Source organism: Cupressus sempervirens, chromosome 3, assembly GCF_028749045.1.
Source record: "Cupressus sempervirens isolate cs-2001-9-10 chromosome 3, ASM2874904v1, whole genome shotgun sequence".
Classification (NCBI taxonomy): Eukaryota; Viridiplantae; Streptophyta; class Pinopsida; order Cupressales; family Cupressaceae; genus Cupressus; species Cupressus sempervirens.
In genome coordinates, this window is record NC_143120.1 from 519,124,007 (window position 1) to 519,144,317 (window position 20,311).

At 36.0% G+C, this 20,311-nt stretch overlaps 1 protein-coding gene across 3 annotated transcripts in view; it reads left to right on the top strand.

The window, feature by feature from the left end:
- The window catches only part of LOC149567464 (DnaJ (DUF3353)), a 35,280-nt gene extending 20,156 nt beyond the window's left edge, over positions 1-15,124 (top strand). For all 3 annotated transcript variants that reach the window (XM_089820647.1, XM_089820648.1, XM_089820646.1), the window contains 2 exons: positions 14,521-14,597; positions 14,701-15,124. In XM_089820647.1, coding sequence (XP_089676773.1) covers positions 14,521-14,597; positions 14,701-14,851 — 228 coding nt within the window. In that variant the 3' untranslated portion in view covers positions 14,852-15,124. The remainder of the gene's footprint in view (positions 1-14,520; positions 14,598-14,700) is intronic.
- The last annotated feature ends 5,187 nt before the right edge of the window (positions 15,125-20,311 follow it).

A 20,311-nucleotide genomic window follows, 5' to 3' on the forward strand; every position in this document is an offset into this window, starting at 1 on the left:
ACAAGGAGCTCGATATCGGTTACAAGAACTCCATAGTTCAAATTTAAAAGTTGATGTCAATAAGGTGGCAATGCTCATCATTTTGGAGTCATAATAAAACATAAAGATTATACATTCTCATGGTTTTATATATATATATAGTTACAATGTTGACCACTTCCATAGTCTCAAAATAAAAGAGGTAATAGTTCTTATGATATTAAATGTTTTATATTTCTTTTGTTATGAAAATTGACCAAGTAGCTCATGATATTTCCAACATACACGCTTGCCTAGCCTTTTACCCTTAGCCATGGTGGTTCAGGACTCATACCTATTTGCCCAATGATGGTGGTGCCCCTTGTGCTCAATTCTTTTTTGGCAGTATTCCCCCCCCCCCCCCCCCCCTTTTGACATGCTCCTGCAAGGAAATTCTCCACAATTATATCATATTCCTCAATATAATAATAATTACCATAACAAGTTACCATAAACCAACACAACAACCAACCACCATATGATTTCCCATGAATTCATAATGAATGACCAGTTTCCAAGTTTTCAAGATAATGATATAATAACATCATAACGGTTAACTAACATGTCATCTTCACATGAATCGTAACTAATTTTACTTGTCAACTGACTTCACATGAAACCTCAACAACTATATGAACAATTTAAATTGAGCCAAAAATTGGGATGTAACATACCCTTCCCCTTGTGTTTCATCATCCTCGATGAACTTTGAAATTTTAATGAACACTATAAAGGACATTTTAAAATTGGCCAAAAATTGGGATGTAACACTTGTAATATATATATATATATATATATATATATATATATATATATATATATATATATATATATATATATATTTACAATTACTAATTTGTTCTTTTTAAAGAGGAATTGGATGCCTTGTTGTCCCTAGAAAAGTTGAGGGACATTTGAACATCCTCCAATTGCCCATCCGGATGATTGGTTGTTTATGGTACATGGTTATTTGGGGTAGTGGTTAAATAGTCAACTAAAATGTAAAGTAAATAAAATAAAGAGGATTGGAAAAAAAAAGTGAGTGTCCCCCTTGGTAAGATATGCGTTTTAGTAATCTGTTTAGACGTTGCCTTTGGTAAGATATGCATTTTAATAATCTGTTTAGACGTTGCCATCATTTGGGGACAAACACTTAGGGGATAATGGGGAACGCTCTTTCACTAACTTGCCACCTCCAAAACTTCCATTCAATAACAATGAAATTAAGTTTTTAATGTCCCCCTATTGAAAGCCGTAGCCACAGTTAATAAATCATAATATTACAAGTAAAATACATAAATGAACAAATAAAATCCATTATTAATGTAATAATGTAGTTAAAATAATAATTATATTTAATAATGATAATATAAAATAATTAAATAAATAATATTTTAATATTCTATCAAATGGTGAGAATTAGTAATATTTAGTTCTGCCCAAATTCTTTTATTAATTCTAATAATGTCTTATGCTAGCCTTAGACTAACATTGATGGTCGAAGATTAATGACATGGAATCCAAAATATCATTGATTTGTCATCGCTGAAGTCAGTCAGTGAATAGTAAAGACTATAGTCGCTTGGTACAATATTTTGGAATAATATGATTAAAAGAGGGGACACGTTACTTTGAACATGGCTCGTCATCCTCTATAAAGGACATCTTGCAGTTCATCTCCATGCATTGAAGAAGGGGAATATCTTACACATGGATAGAGAAGACTCTGTGTCATGCTTGAACATATTCCTCATATCCTGGTAACTTATATGTATTTGCTATTGCACATGAAGTTAGTATGGAATGAACACAGTCTAGGACTCGTGGAATCTAAGGAGAATATAGATAGATGGGTTTCATGCGAAGACAATCGAGAAAATACACCAAGGACAATGCCTTAGTGAGACATTTATAGTAATGGTCAACTTTCTAATATAGAGTTAATGATGGACTTTATGTAATAATTGAGACCATAGCTTGTAGACTCGGACTCGGAGAGTACTCAGCAAGTCCAAAATTTTCAACTTGGCAAAAACTTGGCAACTTAAAAATAACTACAATTTAAAATCTCTCAAAGAAACATATTTGTTTTGTAAAAATTCAATTTCGAAATGTATTAAAATTCAAATCAGAATTTGACATCTTTAAAGAGAAAATGCATGGTTTTATAGCAAAAAAAATGAGTACTTGGCAATTTAAGGAGTACTCGGAGAGTTTGCAAACTATGGTTGAGACATCTGTTTCAAGGAAGTGCATTTTGGTTTACAACAATCAAAGCAACTAAATAAGTCATAATTCATAAACTGCCATCAATAGAAACAAAATATGAGCACATTAGATCCTAATCAGGGAACACATAGTAAAAGCAGATTTTAGGAACCAATATTGGGACCTGAGTCATCACATCATTCACTCATAATGAGATCAGTGGGAATCTACTTTAGAGATCATTAATGGGAGATTATAAAATTGGAAATCTGTGAATTGCTAGATTATATTGGCTGTGGCATCTTAAAAGAGTGACAATGATAACTATTGAGGAAACTATCAAATATATTAGAAAGCAAATGGCTGCAAAAAATTAGAAAGGTTTGGAAAAGCTCTTGAGATAATATGACAGATATTAATCCTACTCTTTATGCAAGCTACCATTGGGCCTAAGAGGGAAGTATATTTTCATTCTTGCTCTTTACTTAGTAACCGATTTCCCATAAGCTTGTAAAGGAAACATACTATTGGAGTCTTTTTGTTGAAATTTACAAAAGCAAGACCTCAGTTGGGATTTAACTTGTTAAAAAGGCTTTTTGAGTTATCTCTTATCATCTTATGATTCTTATATAAATGGAATTTGTGATTTTAGGGCAAAAATTAGGGCAATCCCAGAAGGGGACATCATAAATTATTCATCAATGTTGTCCAAATTGGCATGATGTTAAGTAAAATCAAATAAATGGTGTCTAAATTCATCATGATAGCAATGCTATCCTATTGACCACATTTATTAGTAGATCCATTGAAATTGAAATAAGATAAAAATAAGTTGAATATATTAAAAAAATTAAATAATGAATATGCGAACCTCCAAAAAAATGTTGATTTACTTCTTAGGAATGTGGATGCGACTCAGTAGCGTAATGCTACATTCGATTGATAAGTCATTTCAATAGAGTTGATATGCATTAGGAGTTGAGATGTGTATGAAAATGATGATGGAATGATTGTATTTATAGACTTTCTCTTGAAAAACAAAAACAAAATGAAAATGGGTATAACATTGAAGCCCCAAGTCAAACTAAATAGATTGTGGAGTAAATTGAGAGGATAATAATGAAAAGTTTAGTTTATTAAATCGATAAATGAAAAGAAATTTCCATTCAAAGGCAGTCAACTGGTGAGAGAAGTTTCTAATTCAAAGATGTAGTTAACTTGTGAGGAGATAAATATAAATTTATTAATTTTTTTAATAAATTCATCAATGAGAAGTTACTACTTTGATGAACGCATGGGCATACGGATTTTTTTTTGATCGGTAATATAGATTTATTTATAAAATAAGTCGAGAGGGGCTTGTCTGAAATCAGGAGTGGAAACAAGAGTTCAACAATCCCATCAAATAGCATAACAAGTAGAGAACCAAACATTAGAAAAGTCGGATATAAGGCTTAGGTCCCCTATTTTGTATGAGACCTGAGAACCATTCCTAGTTTCCTTGAAAACATTTCCTTCTTCCGCTGGACTACTTGCCATCCTTCTTCCACTCTAAAAGCTTTGGCCAGTCTCAGACCTGAAAGCTCATCAGATTCATTCCCACAATTCTCCACACCTAACTCCGTCGCATCCACCATAGTTTCTTCCTGAACTAATTCATCCTGTACATTTTATTCTATCATTTTAGAATTCTCCCTTCTAGCAAGTGTACTCACTTCCACTTGTGTAACTTGCCCATCACCACCAACCATGTTTTCATTATTCCTCTATTTCCTCAAAGAGAAATCCGGCCTAGGGGGCAACTCACAACCGCCATCTTCAGCCACAACCTGAGAGAAACTACGCTATTTCTCAACTTTCTTCCCTACTATATAGTGTTGGGTCAATACATCTTTCCACCATGTAGGGGTCTTAGTGACTCTTCCCTGTTCACATTCTGCAACAACATGCCCTAGTTGAAAACACATTGTGCACCTAAAGGGGATCCCTTCATAATCCACTGATTATGTCCAACAACCCTTGGAAGATTTAAATATAATTCTAGCTGAAAAACTCTCCAAAAAATCCATTTATATAAGCGGAAGTAGAATGTAGAAGATTTGAAGAGCCATCATCAATCATAAAAAACACACCTAAAGCATTGCCAATGGCCTCCAACATAGAATCAAACCAGAGATAAAGGGATAGATTCAGAAGTCGTACTCGAACTGGAACCTTATCAAATTTCTTTGTTGTTAGACAAAATTCTGGGTTCCATGGCTTCAACATCAATGAAAACTTACCCTCCCAACACCAAATATGTTCATAGTGAATCCTGTTTTTATCACGAACAATTTCAAAAACAATAATGAAAAAAACCCTAAGCAACCAAGTACATCTGGATCTCTCCATCCAGAATGGGCTCCCAATGCTGTAATGACCCTTTCCAAAAGACCACAAAACAAAACCCTAAATTTAATACACTGCTAAAGTATATTGCCGAAATAAGGAAATAATAGTGCCAATGTATTCATTCAATGAAAACCAAATGTTTTACAAATGATATGGCAATTTTCAGCAACGAAACATTACGACATGGCACATTACAGACAAACCCTAACTGGCTGTATACAATTGAGAACTTGTTACAACTAGATTCTGAAATGAAGAACTTGGATTGATCAGATATAGGAGACTGACTGCTGAAGATGATATGGTGAAAGTGCAACTCCACTTGAAACTCCAAACCAGCAATCAAGCACAAGTGAAAGGACTGAAATATCCTTCCCACAGCTGCAATAATTCAGGTGACCTTTCACACCCTCAAAATTGCGTACCAATTGAGAGTTTTCATTCTCAATGGCCAATTGTGACTACTTGCAGAAACCCTAGGCTCCACAACGCACATCAGCAAAAATCAATAATAAATCTCGATGATAGGCAATGAGCCCTCAATGCCTATTTATTCTTTTTTCCTCAATAGGTCGGCCTCTTTTTTTAATTATTTCTCTGCTCCTTCCAGTAACCTCTAGAACATTATTTTATTTAATGACTTTATAAGATATATCACTTAATTAAATATAAAGTTACCTTGTAATATATTTTTTTATCGATAACTTTATAAATAATTAACTCCTCCAAAACGGGGACATTACAGGTCCCCCCCCCCCTTAAAATTGCTTGGCCTCAAACAATCTTAATGCTGGATGCTGCAAAATCACTTCTCCCTCCCAAGTAGCATCTTCAACAGGTAAATCTTTCCACTTAACTAGATACTCTCTGATTAGTCTCCTACGAAGCTGCTTCTCTCTACTATCCAGAATGGATTTTGGCACTAAGATCAATTTTCCCTCATCATCCAAGGGAGGTAATACTGTAGAAGGCATCACATTCTGATCCAACTTTTTTGAGGCATTATACATGAAACACATTGTGCACTCTACTATCTGCAGGAAGCTCCAACTCATAAGCCACCTCACCAACTCGCCTGACAATCCTAAATGGTCCATAATAGCGTGGCTTGAGTTTCTCTACACCACTCTTCTTGAGAGTGGACTACTTATATGGCTACAACATGAGGTAAACCATATCATTTACCTCAAAGCTACGCTCAGTCCTCTTCTTGTCTGCATACTGCTTTTGCTGGTTCTGAGCTCTAGCAATGTTGTCTCTGAGAGTAGCAACTATATCCTTACTTTCTTGTAATAGTTCACTTGCATGGGGTACCCAATTGTCTCCCAACAACAAATCTAAGAAACTAGGTGCTTCATAACTGTAAAGTGCCATGAAGGGTGTCATTTGTATAGTCATATGGTATGTAGTATTATAACAATACTCACAGAGATATATCCATCGGACCCAAGCTCGTTGTTGATCTGCCACATAATTCCTCAAATACCCTTCCACCCATTTGTTTACAATCTCTGTTTGACCATTAGTCTGTGAGTGATAACTAGTTCTAGGTGTAAGCTCAATACCACACAACCGAAATACCTCCTGCCAAAAGTGACTCATGAAGCGGCTGTCCCTGTCACTCACAATGTTTTGAGGCAAACCATGTAATCTAAAAACCTCCTTGAAGAAGACCTCTGCCACCTGAGCTGCTGAGTATGTAGTAGCGATAGGGAAGAAGTGAGCATATTTTGTCAGCCTATCGACCACCACATAGATACAATCGCGCCCCTGGGCCCTGGGCAAGCCCGTAATAAAATCCATAGAGATGCACTCCCACTTCCTGTCAGGAATAGGAAGTGGCTGTAGGAGCCCTGCTGGATAAGTGTGCTCTTGTTTGTTCTGCTGGCAAACATGACACTCACACACATACTGCAAAACATCAGCCTTAAGTCCCTTCCAAGTGAATCGTTCCCGTACTAACCTATAAGTCTTGAAATACTCAGGATGGCTTGCTGTAGGTGAATTATGGAATGCTCTCAAAATCAACTGCTTCACTTTCGATCTTGGGACTAAGTAAATCCTGTTCTTGTAAATGATCAAATCATCTATGAGAGTGTATCTGGTGTCGATTGTTGTTACCTCCACTATAGCAGAGGCCCACGTGTCTTTGGCATATTTTGCTACAATCAAGTGTCGCCAATCCTCTGATATCTGAATCATAGAAGTGAGGTGTGGCCTACGGGATAAAGCATCTGCAACAATATTCTGTGTCCCCTTAACATATGTGATATCAAAATCATATGCCTGTAACTTACTCACCCACTTCTGCTGACGATCATTCAGGTCCCGCTGTCCCAAAAATTGCCTCAAACTATTATGATCAGTTTTAATACCAAATTTGCTGCCCACAAGATACTGTCTGAATTTGGCCAAGCCATGCATGACGGCCAACATCTCCTTATCATATATGCTGAATGATCTTTCAGGCCCTCTGAGTTTCCTACTCTCATAAGCTATAGGATGCTTGTCCTGCATGAGTACAACACCAACTCCCTCTCTAGAAGCATCACATTGAAGCTCAAATGGCTTTGTGAAATCAGGCAATGCTAATACTGGTCATGTAGTCATTATTTCCTTGAACCGCATAAAACACTCCTATGCCTCCCGAGTCCACACAAATGCCCCTTTCTTCAGCAAATTTTTCATGGGCACTGCATGTCGTGAGTAGCCACTGACAAACCTGCGATAGAATCCACATAGTCCAAGGAACCCTCTTAACTGTGTAAGGTTCTCTGGTGGTGGCCAATCAACAATAGCATGGATCTTTTCAGGATCCATTCGCACTCCTTCCGCACTAATGATGTGTCCAAGATACAACAATTCTGTCATCCCCAAATCACATTTGGACTCCTTGGCATATAAGGACTCCCTTTGTAAAATGCTCAATATTGTCTCCAAGTGCTCTAAATGTTACTGCCATGTCCTACCATAGATCAAAATATCATCAAAGAACACCAGCACAAATTTCCTCAACTGATGGTGGAAGACCTTGTTCATAGTGGACTGAAAAGTGGCAGGTGCATTAGTCAAACCAAAAGGCATGACTACAAACTCAAAGTGCCCACAATGACACCTGAAAGCAGTTTTCTCAATATGCTGCTCTCAAACTCTAATCTGGTGATAGCCTGATCTCAAATCAATTTTTGTGAAATAACAAGCCCCATGCAATTTGTCTATCAACTCATCGATGCGTGGGATGGGATACCTATTCTTTATAGTTCTCTTATTCAACACCCTGTAATCAATACACATTCGTAGAGTACCATCCTTCTTTTTTACCAAAACAACAGAAGATGCAAAAGGTGACTTACTTGGTCTGATGTGTCCCATTGCTAGCAACTCCTTGATGGTCCTCTCGATCTCATCTTTCAGTCGTTTTGGGTACCGGTATGGTTTGATCATGACAGGCTTAGCGCCTTCCTCTAGCTCGATAATGTGCTCAATGCCTCTGTCTGATGGCCTGCCTGGTGGAATCTCGCTAAAAACCTTCTCATACTTGATTCTCAATTTCTGAATATCTGGATGATATTCAGTCTTATGCTGCTCTTCCTGGGTAGGCATCAAGGCACATATTGTCGCCCACTCTATATTATTATGCCTGGCTAATCTCTCCATCCGTGTAAGTGAGATAGTCCTGACATCACCATTACGAATAGCCTTCAACACATGAGTTCTGCCATTCGCCCTGAACCGTATCTCCATATCCTCTAATCTTAGAGTAACCTCCTTTAAAGAATGTAGCCATTGCATTCCAAATACTATGTCCATGTCACCCATGTTGATCACATGATAGTCCGCCTTGAACTCATAGTTGTTCAGGCACAAAGGTAGATCTCGCACCATCCTGTCACAGCGAAGAGTATATCCATCAGCTACCTTGACTCTCAATCCTTCGAACTCCTCAGTAATGAGTCCACGCCTCTCCACAAATCGTGCATCAATGAAATTATGTGTGGCACCTGTATCCAATAGAGTAATAACCTTCTGCCTTGCCAAGACTCCTCGGAATTTCAAAGATCCCTCTCTTTGAATACTAGACAGACGTGCCTCCTGTAAATGTAGCTCTAGAGCCTCTTTTTTCTTAGCACTATCTATCTCTTGTTCACCCTCTACCCCATTAGGATCCTCATCATGGTGCTCTGAGCTGTCTGAATTTGAACTCTCGTAATAAGCCCACATCGCCCGGTTAGCCTTCCCCTTAGGCCTCATAGGACAATTATGACCAAACTCATAGGGACCTTTGCAAAAGAAGCATAGCTTCTTCCTACGTAGGTCATTAAGTGTTTCCTTATCCAAGGGTACAACTGACTTGCCTTTTGAGTCACTAACCTTCTCTTTACCCTTGCTGAATTCCCCTTTGTTATCTCTAAATGATGAAGAACCCTTCGAACTAAACCGGTTTGTTGGAGCAGCAAGTTCCATACAGCAGGCTTTCTTCATGGCTTCCTGTAATGTAGGAGGATCAAAAGCCTTTACCCACCCCTTGAGTGGTTCAATTAATCCCTCTGTGAATAAAATGACTAGCCTCCGTTCTGAAATGTCAGGCACCATCACTGCAAGATTCTGGAAGTCATTGATAAATTGTTCTAAGCTTCCTGACTGTCTCAATTGGGCTAACTCCCGGAAATAAACTTCAGGATTTTTTTTATCAAACCTTTATATCAATCTATCCACAAATTCCTGATAAGTGGTTATCTGATTGTGTTGCAATGTGATCATGCCATGTGTCCACCAATCATGTGCTGCCCCATCTAAGTGTAAAGTGGCATACTTGAGCGCTTCAAATTCTGTCATAGTCTTCAGAGATAGGAAAGTATCCACCTTATGAATCCAAGCACGAGCAGTCATTTTTCCACTGCCATCAAATGTGGGTAATACCAACTTGTTGGTGACCTGTTGCAACTCACTGTGTTTATCTGCTTGCTTTTGCCTGGCAGCTCTGTAGTTCAGGTACCTGTCAAATGTCCACCCTTCCTGTACATATGTTGGTAACGAATCCCACTCATTCCTTGCTTCTCGAAGTTCATCTACAATATCTGTTACCATAGCATCAGGTGTGCGTGCTGGAGTTTCTTCCCTGAATGTAGGACGTGTGGGTCTGTCACCTGTTCCAGACCGTGTCCTATGTTGTGATCCTGCTATGCTCCTGTCATCCTGGTCAGTATCATGATTATTTCTCCTGTTTTCCCCAATCAAATGTTGCATCATAACCATCATTGCCTGTGTATTTGCCTCTATTGACTGTAGAAGCCTCTCTTGATGCTGTAAAGTCTCATCATCTCGCACACTTCTGGATGGGCTTTGAGAATGTCTCTTAGCCATATTCTTAGTTATGCTGGTTCCCTGTGTAAATTGGCTAGATAAACCCTATCATGCTGGCAGAAAACATGCTCTGATACCACTGTAATGACCCTTTTCAATAGGCCACTAAACAAAACCCTAAATTTAATACACTGCTAAAGTATATTGCTGAAATAAGGAAATAATAGTGCCAATGTATTCATTCAATGAAAACCAAATGTTTTTACAAATGATATGGCAATTTTCAGCAACGAAACATTATGACATGGCACATTACAGACAAACCCTAATTGGTTGTATACCATTGAGAACTTGTTACAACTACAAACTGAAATGAAGAACCTGGATTGATCAGATACAGGAGACTGACTGCTGAAGATGATATGGTGAAAGTGTAACTTCACTTGAAACTCCAAACCAGCAATTAAGCACAAGTGAAAGGACTGAAATATCCTTCCCACAGCTGCAATAATTCAGGTGATCTTTCACACCCTCAAAATTGTGTACCAATTGAGAGTTTTTCGTTCTCAATGGCCAATTGTGACTACTTGCAAAAACCCTAGGCTCCACAACGCACATTAGCGAAAATCAATAATAAATCTTGATGATAGGCAATGAGCCCTCAATGCCTATTTATTCTTTTTTCCTCGATAAGTCGGCCTCTTTTTTTAATTATTTCTCTGCTCCTTCCAACAACCTCTAGAACATTATTTTATTTAATGACTTTATAAGATATATCACTTAATTAAATATAAAGTTACCTTGTAATATATTTTTTTATCAATTACTTTATAAATAATTAACTCCTCCAAAACGGGGACATTACGAATGCTCTAAAATCCAAGAATGTAGTGCTTGTAAGCTTGGCCAAAAAAACCACGGAAATGGCCAATAGCCCTTAACTTAGAAAAGACTGAGAGATTGCAAGCAATCTCATTCTTAGCCTCAACACTGACATTGTTTGTAACAGTATTTGATGGGGGACTTAATGCCCAACCCCAACCAATCACTTGTTTGCTCTTGCTAACCAGCAGATTCGCCATGTAACTATCCACACCATGCCTTGGCTCCACCCTGCTAAACCTTTTTGCCCTTGCTTGACATATCCCTGCTGTTTACACACCCTTATCCATACCCTCATCTCGGTTCATGGCAGTAAGAACGCTTGCACTCTGTTGACACTGGCCACGACGGTTCAAAACCCTGTCACCAAAATGGTCACCACCCTCCCCAACCAACCCTTGCATTTTAGGCATCATTCCATGGTTGCCTTGCCACATTCCTCCCGCACAAGATGACTATCCCTTCAAAAAACTAAAACCTGATTTTTTCATCTGTGCTTGCAGTGGTGCCCAATCCTCAAATTGAAGCCTGACTACATCAAAATGACTACTGGGAACCTGCACATTTGGATTATTGTGGTTATTGTAGCCCACAGCTCGGCCTTGTGCCGTCTCAGATCCCTAGAGGTGGAAGTATTCCGGCAGCTTCACAGTGCTATTGATTATTTGATTTTTGACGAATGGAAAATATTAATATACAAATATAATTATGAAATTTGTAATTTTAATAAAATGGGTAATTAGCTCATCTTAATTTAAATGGTTGATAAATGAATAATTAGCTCACATTAAAATCCTCAAGTCGAAGCTTGACTACATCAAAACGACTACTGGGAACCTGCACATTTGGATTATTGTGGTCATTGTAGCCCACAGCTCGGCCCTGTGCCGTCTCAGATCCCTAGAGGTGGAAGTATTCTGGCAGCTTCAGAGCGCCATTGATTATTTGATTTTTGACGAATGGAAAATATTAATATACGAATATAATTATGAAATTTGTAATTTTAATAAAATGGGTAATTAGCTCATCTTAATTTAGATGGTTGATAAATGAATAATTAGCTCACATTAATTTAATAGTAAAATATTAAAATAATTGGTTATGGTAAATGTGATTTAATGATAATTATTAATTAACAATTGACATTTAGAAGAATAGTTTTAATGTCTACAATTAGCTTGTATTTACGGGGAGGACATGGATTCTATATTTAGTGCCAAGTCTCGTGAGGTGGTCTTGGTTACATTGCAATGCTCCCTTTTTAGGCGACGAGATAAGTGGAGGTTGACTTAACACAAGTTCCCATAGGTCAACGAGATGGTTAGGGGACTCATTTGAAGGTTTGTAGAGCATTGCAGGGGCTATATTGAGCCATTTTGAGCTTTTAGACGACAATTCCTACTTTTTAGGGAGGTCTTTTTTTAGGAAGAACTGGCAGTTGACTGGGCGACCACCTGAGGAACCACTGAGTAGAGCAGGAGCTTCTTGAGCAGTTTTCTGGAGTTTGAAGCGAGTTCCTTTTTCTCAGGAGAAACTGTCAGTTATCCTGCAGGGGTTCAGTCAGCATCAAGATCACAATGCTTTAGACAAAATTTAAATCTGAGCCCCGGATTGCATTTTATAAATAAATAAATATTTCCTAAGTCATGGAATTAAATAAGTAAATATTAAAGTGATATTACAATCACTATATAATAAAATATGTTATAATAAATTATGCCCCTTTCAGTAGGCATTGAGGCATAAAATGTTATAATAAAAAAGGGGAAAACATTATCATAATAAAATATAATGCCTAAAGGGTCAATTTTTAAGTCAAGGCTTTTATTTTGTAAAAATTAGGGTTTTGAGTCTTTTGAAAAAGGCATTTGTAAGTCGATTTACACATCCAGGTTTTGATAGATTTCATCTACAGACTACAGCATTGGGGAGAGCTCTTGTGATAGTGTTTACAACTTTACAGCATATTGTGATCTGAAGAACAAAAGCTTCTGAGATTTGCAAGTTTGGATGACACCCCAGCCATAGGAGGAAGGAAATTCATTGTTTATCAGCTTATGAGAGCAGTTTGAATTTGTTTTTCATCTTTTGGGAGTTGTGTGGGGTTGACAGCCATCAAAATTACAGATCACAGTCATTGAGGGCAGAAGTTTGGATGACACCCAAGCCATAGGAGGAAGGAAATTCATTGTTTATCAGCTTAGGAGGAAGGGAATTCATTGTTTATCAGCTTATGAGAGCAATTTGAATTTGTTTTTCATGTTTTGGGAGTTGTGTGGGGTTGACAGCCACCAAAATTACAGATCACAGTCATTGAGGGCAGAAGTTTGGATGACACCCAAGCCACAGGAGGAAGGAAATTCATTGTTTATTAGCTTATGAGAGCAATTTGAATTTGTTTTTCATGTTTTGGGAGTTGTGTGGGGTTGACAGCCACCAAAATTACAGATCAGTCATTGAGGGCAGAAGTTTGGATGACACCCAAGCCACAGGAGGAAGGAAATTCATTGTTTATCAGCTTATGAGAGCAATTGAATTTGTTTTTGATAATTCACATTGAGAAGGAGAAATCCAAATTTCATCACAAATCATATAGATCAGGTTATTGGTGGTGAATAATAGCCTTCTAGACTTATAGAACAGGTCTAGAAGTTGACTTCGGGATTGTTCTTTTTCATGTTTTGGGAGTTGTGTGGGGCTGACAGCCACCAAAATTACAGATCACAGTAATTGAGGGACCATTTCTCAGGAAGAAAACAGTGAACATGGCTGTCGTACAGGTCCAACCAGCCTGAAATTCACTTGCAGCCATGGCAGCAGTCTTGGACAACAGCTCCAGGCAGTTTGGAATCATATTTAGTGCCGCAGCAGTCTATTTCACCTGGCACCAACCCTAGAGAGTCAGCAGCAGTCTGCTTTGGTAGCTGAATCAGAACTTGCCAATGTTACATATTTACATATTTGTTCAATTATGCATTATTTGCCTGGTACTATTCCTTGGTTTCTTATTAGGCTGGAGAAATAAGAATTTGATGTCATTTCATGTTGATTGCAACTAGTTTATAGCTATTTGTGTTGAGTATAGTTTGCTGTTGCATTTCATATTTGCATATTGTTGAAAAACCCCAAAAAATCAGAAAACAATAAAAAATACAAAAAATATCAGAACATGGGAAGAACCACAACAAATTCAGAACTTCAACGCATATTCCCCAGTTGGGATCTTCCATACATATAACTTTAGAACTGAAGTTGGTATTCAAATAAGAAACCCTCGGTGAAAGTAGACCACCTACTGCTTTATGGTTTCTTATTTGGTAACTTTTCTTCTTCCCCTCAGGTTTGAGCCCTCAAAGCCTTATCAATGCTCACTTGTGTTATTAAGGGCTGGATAATTATCATACATATAATTTTACTCTCACTGTGGGTTTCTTATTTGGTAACTTCCCTTCTTCCCTTCAGGTTTGAGTCCTCAAAGCCTTATTGAATGCTCACTTGGGGTATTAAGTGCTGGATTGATCATATAGATATTTAGCATTTTCCTTATAAGAGCTACTTAATAGCACGAGCATTTGTTTCCAACTTCTGATGTGGATTGTATTCTGGAGCTATTAAATTCATGAACAGGCACAATCTGTTTGTTTCAATGATAGTTCACTAGATCATCCAGTATTTGTTTTGCATAACTAAATATGATGTTTATCTGTGCTTTTGCAGGTAGCTCTTTCACTCATAGCATGCATATATTTTATATATTCAAGACTTAAGAAGCGCTGGAGAGCTTTCTTATATGGGTAAGTTTTCCATGTTTTTGAACTTCCAAATCTTGTATCATTTTTCGCTTCATTGAACTACTGCCATTTAGGTTTCTGATTCTTTAGTCACTCATTTATACAGATTTGGTGCTTTCATTTTTTCTTGGTTGCTTGGTTCATTCCTCATGGCATCAGTTTTGCCACCTATAGCCACAGGGCCAAGGAGTGTAGAAGTATCTACATCTCTTATATCTTATATCTTCCTCTGGATTGCATCGGCTTATTTGATATAACAACTGAAAGTATATTCCGATGTAGAGATGCCTTCCTAGAGTATTTTCATCTTCCAAAATCTGGTTGAGTTACTGACATTTAATATTTATTTGCCTCTGCCTTTGATTTTAAGTAATGGTTGACACTTGAAATGGTTAATCATGATTAGATTGGTGGTAGAACGGACATTTGAAAAAGAACTTTTAACATCCACAAAGCTTCTGTCCTAAGAGCTTTATCTTGTAACATTTTTGTTTACTCATGTTTAATGACTTCAATAATTGCTTGGGCCATTGTCTTTTCCACATAAAAGATTTGCTACATAATTATCTCAACGTTATGTTAAGTTTGTAGCTTTGAAACTTCTAGGTGTTACTTATCGAATTGGACAAAATTCATATTTTCAAATAAAATCAAAATGGAAGAGGGAAAACTCTTTAAAAAAAAAAAAAGAAAAGCTCTCTTTCAAAGGTGTTATCTAACTTCGACAATATCATCTATGCAAAGTGCTGATACCGTTTGTTTATTGAGTCTAATTTTTCTATAATATTTCAGAAGTCGAGACTTCTCAAGCATCCTTTGTTTCTTTTATTCCAGTATTCTCAAATCTCATATTTGTTAAATATTATTTCTATAAAGGAATTAATGCAAGATTCAATCAATTTTAATTTCAGCATATCATAAATTTTTCTGTTAAGATTGATTAATAAAATTATAAAATCAAATTTAAATTCTTTATAATGGAAGCAATGTAGCCGACAGCATTATAAGAGTCAGTTAGTGGCGATCAACATTGCATATTAACAATATGGGCAATAAAAACAAGAGCTGCAGAGCAGCCATGTTCCTGCCAAATAGAAGAAGATTAGTGTTGGTTTGGACATTTTTCTTTTGGGTCAATGCTCAGAGCACATCATCTTCTAGCCTTCCCTTAATGCAGTAGCTGCAAACTTTCTTTTGGGTCAATGCTCAGAGCACATCATTTTCTAGCATTGCCTTAATGCAGTAGCTGCAAACTTTCTTTTGGGTCAATGCTCAGAGCACATCATCTTCTAGCCTTGACTTAATGCAGTTGCTGCAAACTCTTTGTTAGTAGGGCCTTGCAGAACTAAGTTGTATTAGGTCGGTGTCAACAATCTACAATTCATAATAGTAGTTTGACCAAATCTGACTAGAGATTTTTTGGAATGCCTTGAAGACAAGGGATTAACGATGGTGTATATTGTGGTAAAGTGATTTCATTATTTGTACAATAGATAAATGAAATCACAATATATAAGGGTAGATTTATCAACATGCTTATTCAGATAATTCATAGATATTGATGTAGTGCAAGTAATGCAATCTATTATCTTACAATTATCTTCTTAAAAAATAGTTGTAGAACAAAGACTAGAACACAAGCACATTTAAATCTACGCAATTAAAAACAATTCACTGAAGCAGGTTGATGAAACTTAAATAGTTTACAAACGATTTTTTTTGAACATTGTTATCAAAGAAAAGTAGGTTATAATGAAATTCTACTCATCCTTTCTGAAACTTTAAAGGGAATAAAAATAACAATATAATTAGTAACTAGAGTATTACAAAGTTGGATCTCATTCATGCAGTCAAACGAACAACAAAAAAAAAGAAGTTATAGAATTAAGAAGGATACAAGTTTTGTCAAGTCTAAAATATATCATGCATCCTTACATAGATTGTACAATAGATAAATGAAAGATACAAGTTTTGTCAAGTCTAAAATATATCATGCATCCTTACATAGATTGTACAATAGATAAATGAAAATCACAATATGTACGAGTAGATTTATCAACAAGCTTATTCAAATAATTCATGGATATTGATGTAGTACAAATAACACAATCTATTATCTTACAATTATCATCTTAGAAAATAGTTGTAGAAGAGAAACTAGAATAAAGCACACATTTAAATCTACAAAATTAAAGATCCACTATATAAAAATCTTTTCACAAAGCAGGTTGATGAAACTTTAATTGTTTACAAATGAATTTTTTTGAACATTATTATCAAATGAAAGAGAACTTCATATTTATAACGGTTTTAAATAATTTTACCATATTTACGGATACCTAATCAAAAAATGAAAAAGATTTTTAAACAAGAACTATAGCTCTAATTATTGAAATACAGATATAGAACGTGGATGAATTCTGTTAAAATATATATAAATGAAAACAATCTATGATTAACTTATCTAGTGAGATAATTTCCAGAATCAAATATTGACTAAAATTGAAAAATTTAGAGTTGATATACACATTGTTATACATAATCATATTTAAACTAAGAGAGGCCTGAGATATTTAAACTAATTGAATCCCAAAAGAGATCTCCTATACATAAAACAAGACAAAGACTAGCAGAGTCTAGCTTATGTTAAGATTAACAAAATAAAGACAAGACCTCAAACTGTACATAATATTACAAGGATTAACAAACTAGACGGGGAAAATCCTCACCAAAGACCACAATTATGTTTTCTTCCAAATCTTCATCACTTTCCAGATCATTTGTTCAGGCAATTGTAAATTTTTTCTCTTCCTTTTGCTGGACTTATAAAGATTCGATAGCATAAGGGTTAGTCTACTAAGGTCGTTGGTATCTATGAATGGAGAGATTTAAAACTCGAACATCCTCATATATTTATCAAACCATGTTTGATTTGCATCTGTAATAACTCTATGCCAACAAAGAAGGAACTAAATACTAGACTCCATTTATGTGTAGGCTTGGCCAAAATGGACCAGATCTCTAATGTATAAAGACGGTCAACAAATAGGCCATTATCGATTAAGAATTATTTCTCCCATAATCCACCCAAGCTAAGTCACACTCCATGGCAACGACAAAATGCCTGCTCCTAATACTATTGTGATAACATGAGATGTTGTTGTCCATAAATTACCTCTGAAATAAAAACCAAATATATGTCTATTAATGTCAAGGAAAAGACAAAAAAATCATACTAGATCATAAATAAGCTCTCATCCAAGTAGCACATCATATTATGTTAAACAATAGGTTTCAAGATAAGCTTATATAATGTTTCACAATCAAGTTTTGAGTTGTTGAGAGGACTCAATTGGAATCCCAGTAATAAGAGGGATCCATTAAAGAAGATAATATTTTGTTTTGTTTCATCCTGACCCTTTCAGATGGTGTTCCAAGGCACTTGAATACTTATAGATGCAAATTTCTGGATAAAAAATGTTCATGTGATTTTATGAATAGCATCCAATGATTCATCAAATGTGAAAAACTATATTACATTGTAGAAAGTTAAATTAAAAAGTATTGTCCAAACCATTTTAAAATGTAACATCATAATTATTTGAAGGCTCTTTTTGCAATCTAATCAAAAACCAAGCCTATATATTTATCTTCCACGTTCGGATCACATGGTGGTTAATCAATTGTTAGAAAAATATGTATTAGTATACAAAGAGACACTAAAAAGGTACTATTCTAACTTCTTCAAGGAGTTTTCTTTTAAACTAATGAATTGTTGGACGTGATCCTAAATGTCAAAGAAAAAGATTAAATGAATAGGTTGTGCAAAGCTTACACCGTCACTTACATTGGCTACCCTTTCAAGTTGGTCCAAAGCATTTAATAAATTACCTGATATGGCACATCCTTCATCAGAACTAATATCTCCATCCTTTTTTAATCCAGTGATGGTATGATCTATCAGATTTATGCCAAAATTAATGTATATTCTTGAAAGGGAAAGCCTCATATAGGCAACTTGAACTTTTTTCTGACCTTCTAATTTGAGAATCAAAGAGTAGGAAGATGACAAAGGGCTATCCCATAGGAAAACATATAAGAGGAGAAGCTGAAGGGGTGTTTCAGCCAGAGCAATGACACATGCATGAGGAAATTCATTCGTTAGAAGTTTCAGCATGGACAAGGAGCAGATTTCACTGCACAGATCAGGGAGGCATCCAGGAAAGGAGTAGCTCAATTTTTGGTAGAGAAGTAACAGACCCAAAGAGAGACATTGCTTGCGATGAGAATAGGGGCTACTATTGTTCTTCTGTGAGGTGCCAAAATGATATAATCCATGTATATATGTTAATCAACCCTTGAGTGATGATTTGCGTAGGTGTCACACCTGCATGAAGAGGGAAAAGCCCTGCTTTCTAGGTACTATCTTTGGTCTTCTCGTAGCAATGCATGGCCTGAGACATTGATTCTGGCCAAAAATTCTAGCCACGGAAGCTGTCTGTAAGAACTCCAACCCCAAGGCGCTTACCTTGATTTTCCTCTCCTCTCTTGCGTTGATTTTTGTGAAAGTGGTAATCTGCAAAGCCTCTTGATAAATTTCGATCTTTTCATCAGTTTACAAATAAGTATTTATTGAAAGTAAACGTTTTATAAGGGCAAAGAAACTTTCTAATTGGTTGTAGATGAAAGCTTTAATAACAGGTTAAGTTGATGCCTTAGCAATAGTTTCCTGCTTATAGTAATGTCTAGAGATGACTAAAGGTCAATGAAGCTCTAAAAATGTAATGCTTTGATGATTTGTGATAGAGAAATAAAAAGATAAAATGGGTTATATTAGAGTAATTTTATTAATGTTTATGGACACCAACATTAATATGATTAATCTTAATAAATGAATATTAAATTTAAAAAGATCTTAGATTATAGTTTTTTTTTTTTTTTAATTAAAACAATTAATCATAATAAAAATACTTTAAATAATTGTTCAAGTGTAATGATTAAGCACAACTAATTGTGTGAAGGAGTATATTTTCAGTGTCATATTAAGAAAATGAAACTAAAGTGAAAGTAAAATACTAACATTGTTCTTATGTGAAATTGAGTTTAAACATTCAAAATCATCTCAAATAATCATCAAATATTCGATGTAAGAGTTAATATTACTTGGAAGGAATGTTTGTGATTGAGGACTTTAAATAAAATTTCAGAAGGAAGTTGCAAATTATATGAAGTTTTCTAATGTAAAATGCATAGGTCTTAGTGAACTAATGGAAACAAGTAGATTGTTCTTATTAAGATTTGTTATGGTTGGGTTGAAATAGAGAGGGGTGAGAGACCTGTCATAATATGAAAAGAGGAATGTTGTTGAATTTATATAATCATGTGTGGAAAATTGGTGTGGAATAGGCTCTTGTTCCTTAGGATCTTCCTAATAATTAATAATATATATTCTGAGTGCCTTACAAAAATCTACACCTTAGGATGACAAGTTTTAAAAAAGGGGTTGATCACCTACTGGGCCCCTATTCCTATCTTTGGTGAAGACATTGGAACTAGTGGTGGGTCAAGAGGATCTTGCTCGCCCCTAGCACGCCCAGGATTCCTAAACCCAGGTTTTGGAGATTGGCGAAGTGAATGGTCAAACTCATAATGTTGCACCCTTGCATGCATAGGAACTATGATTGTGTAGGGTGGGAAACTAGAGTTCCAGGCTCTAT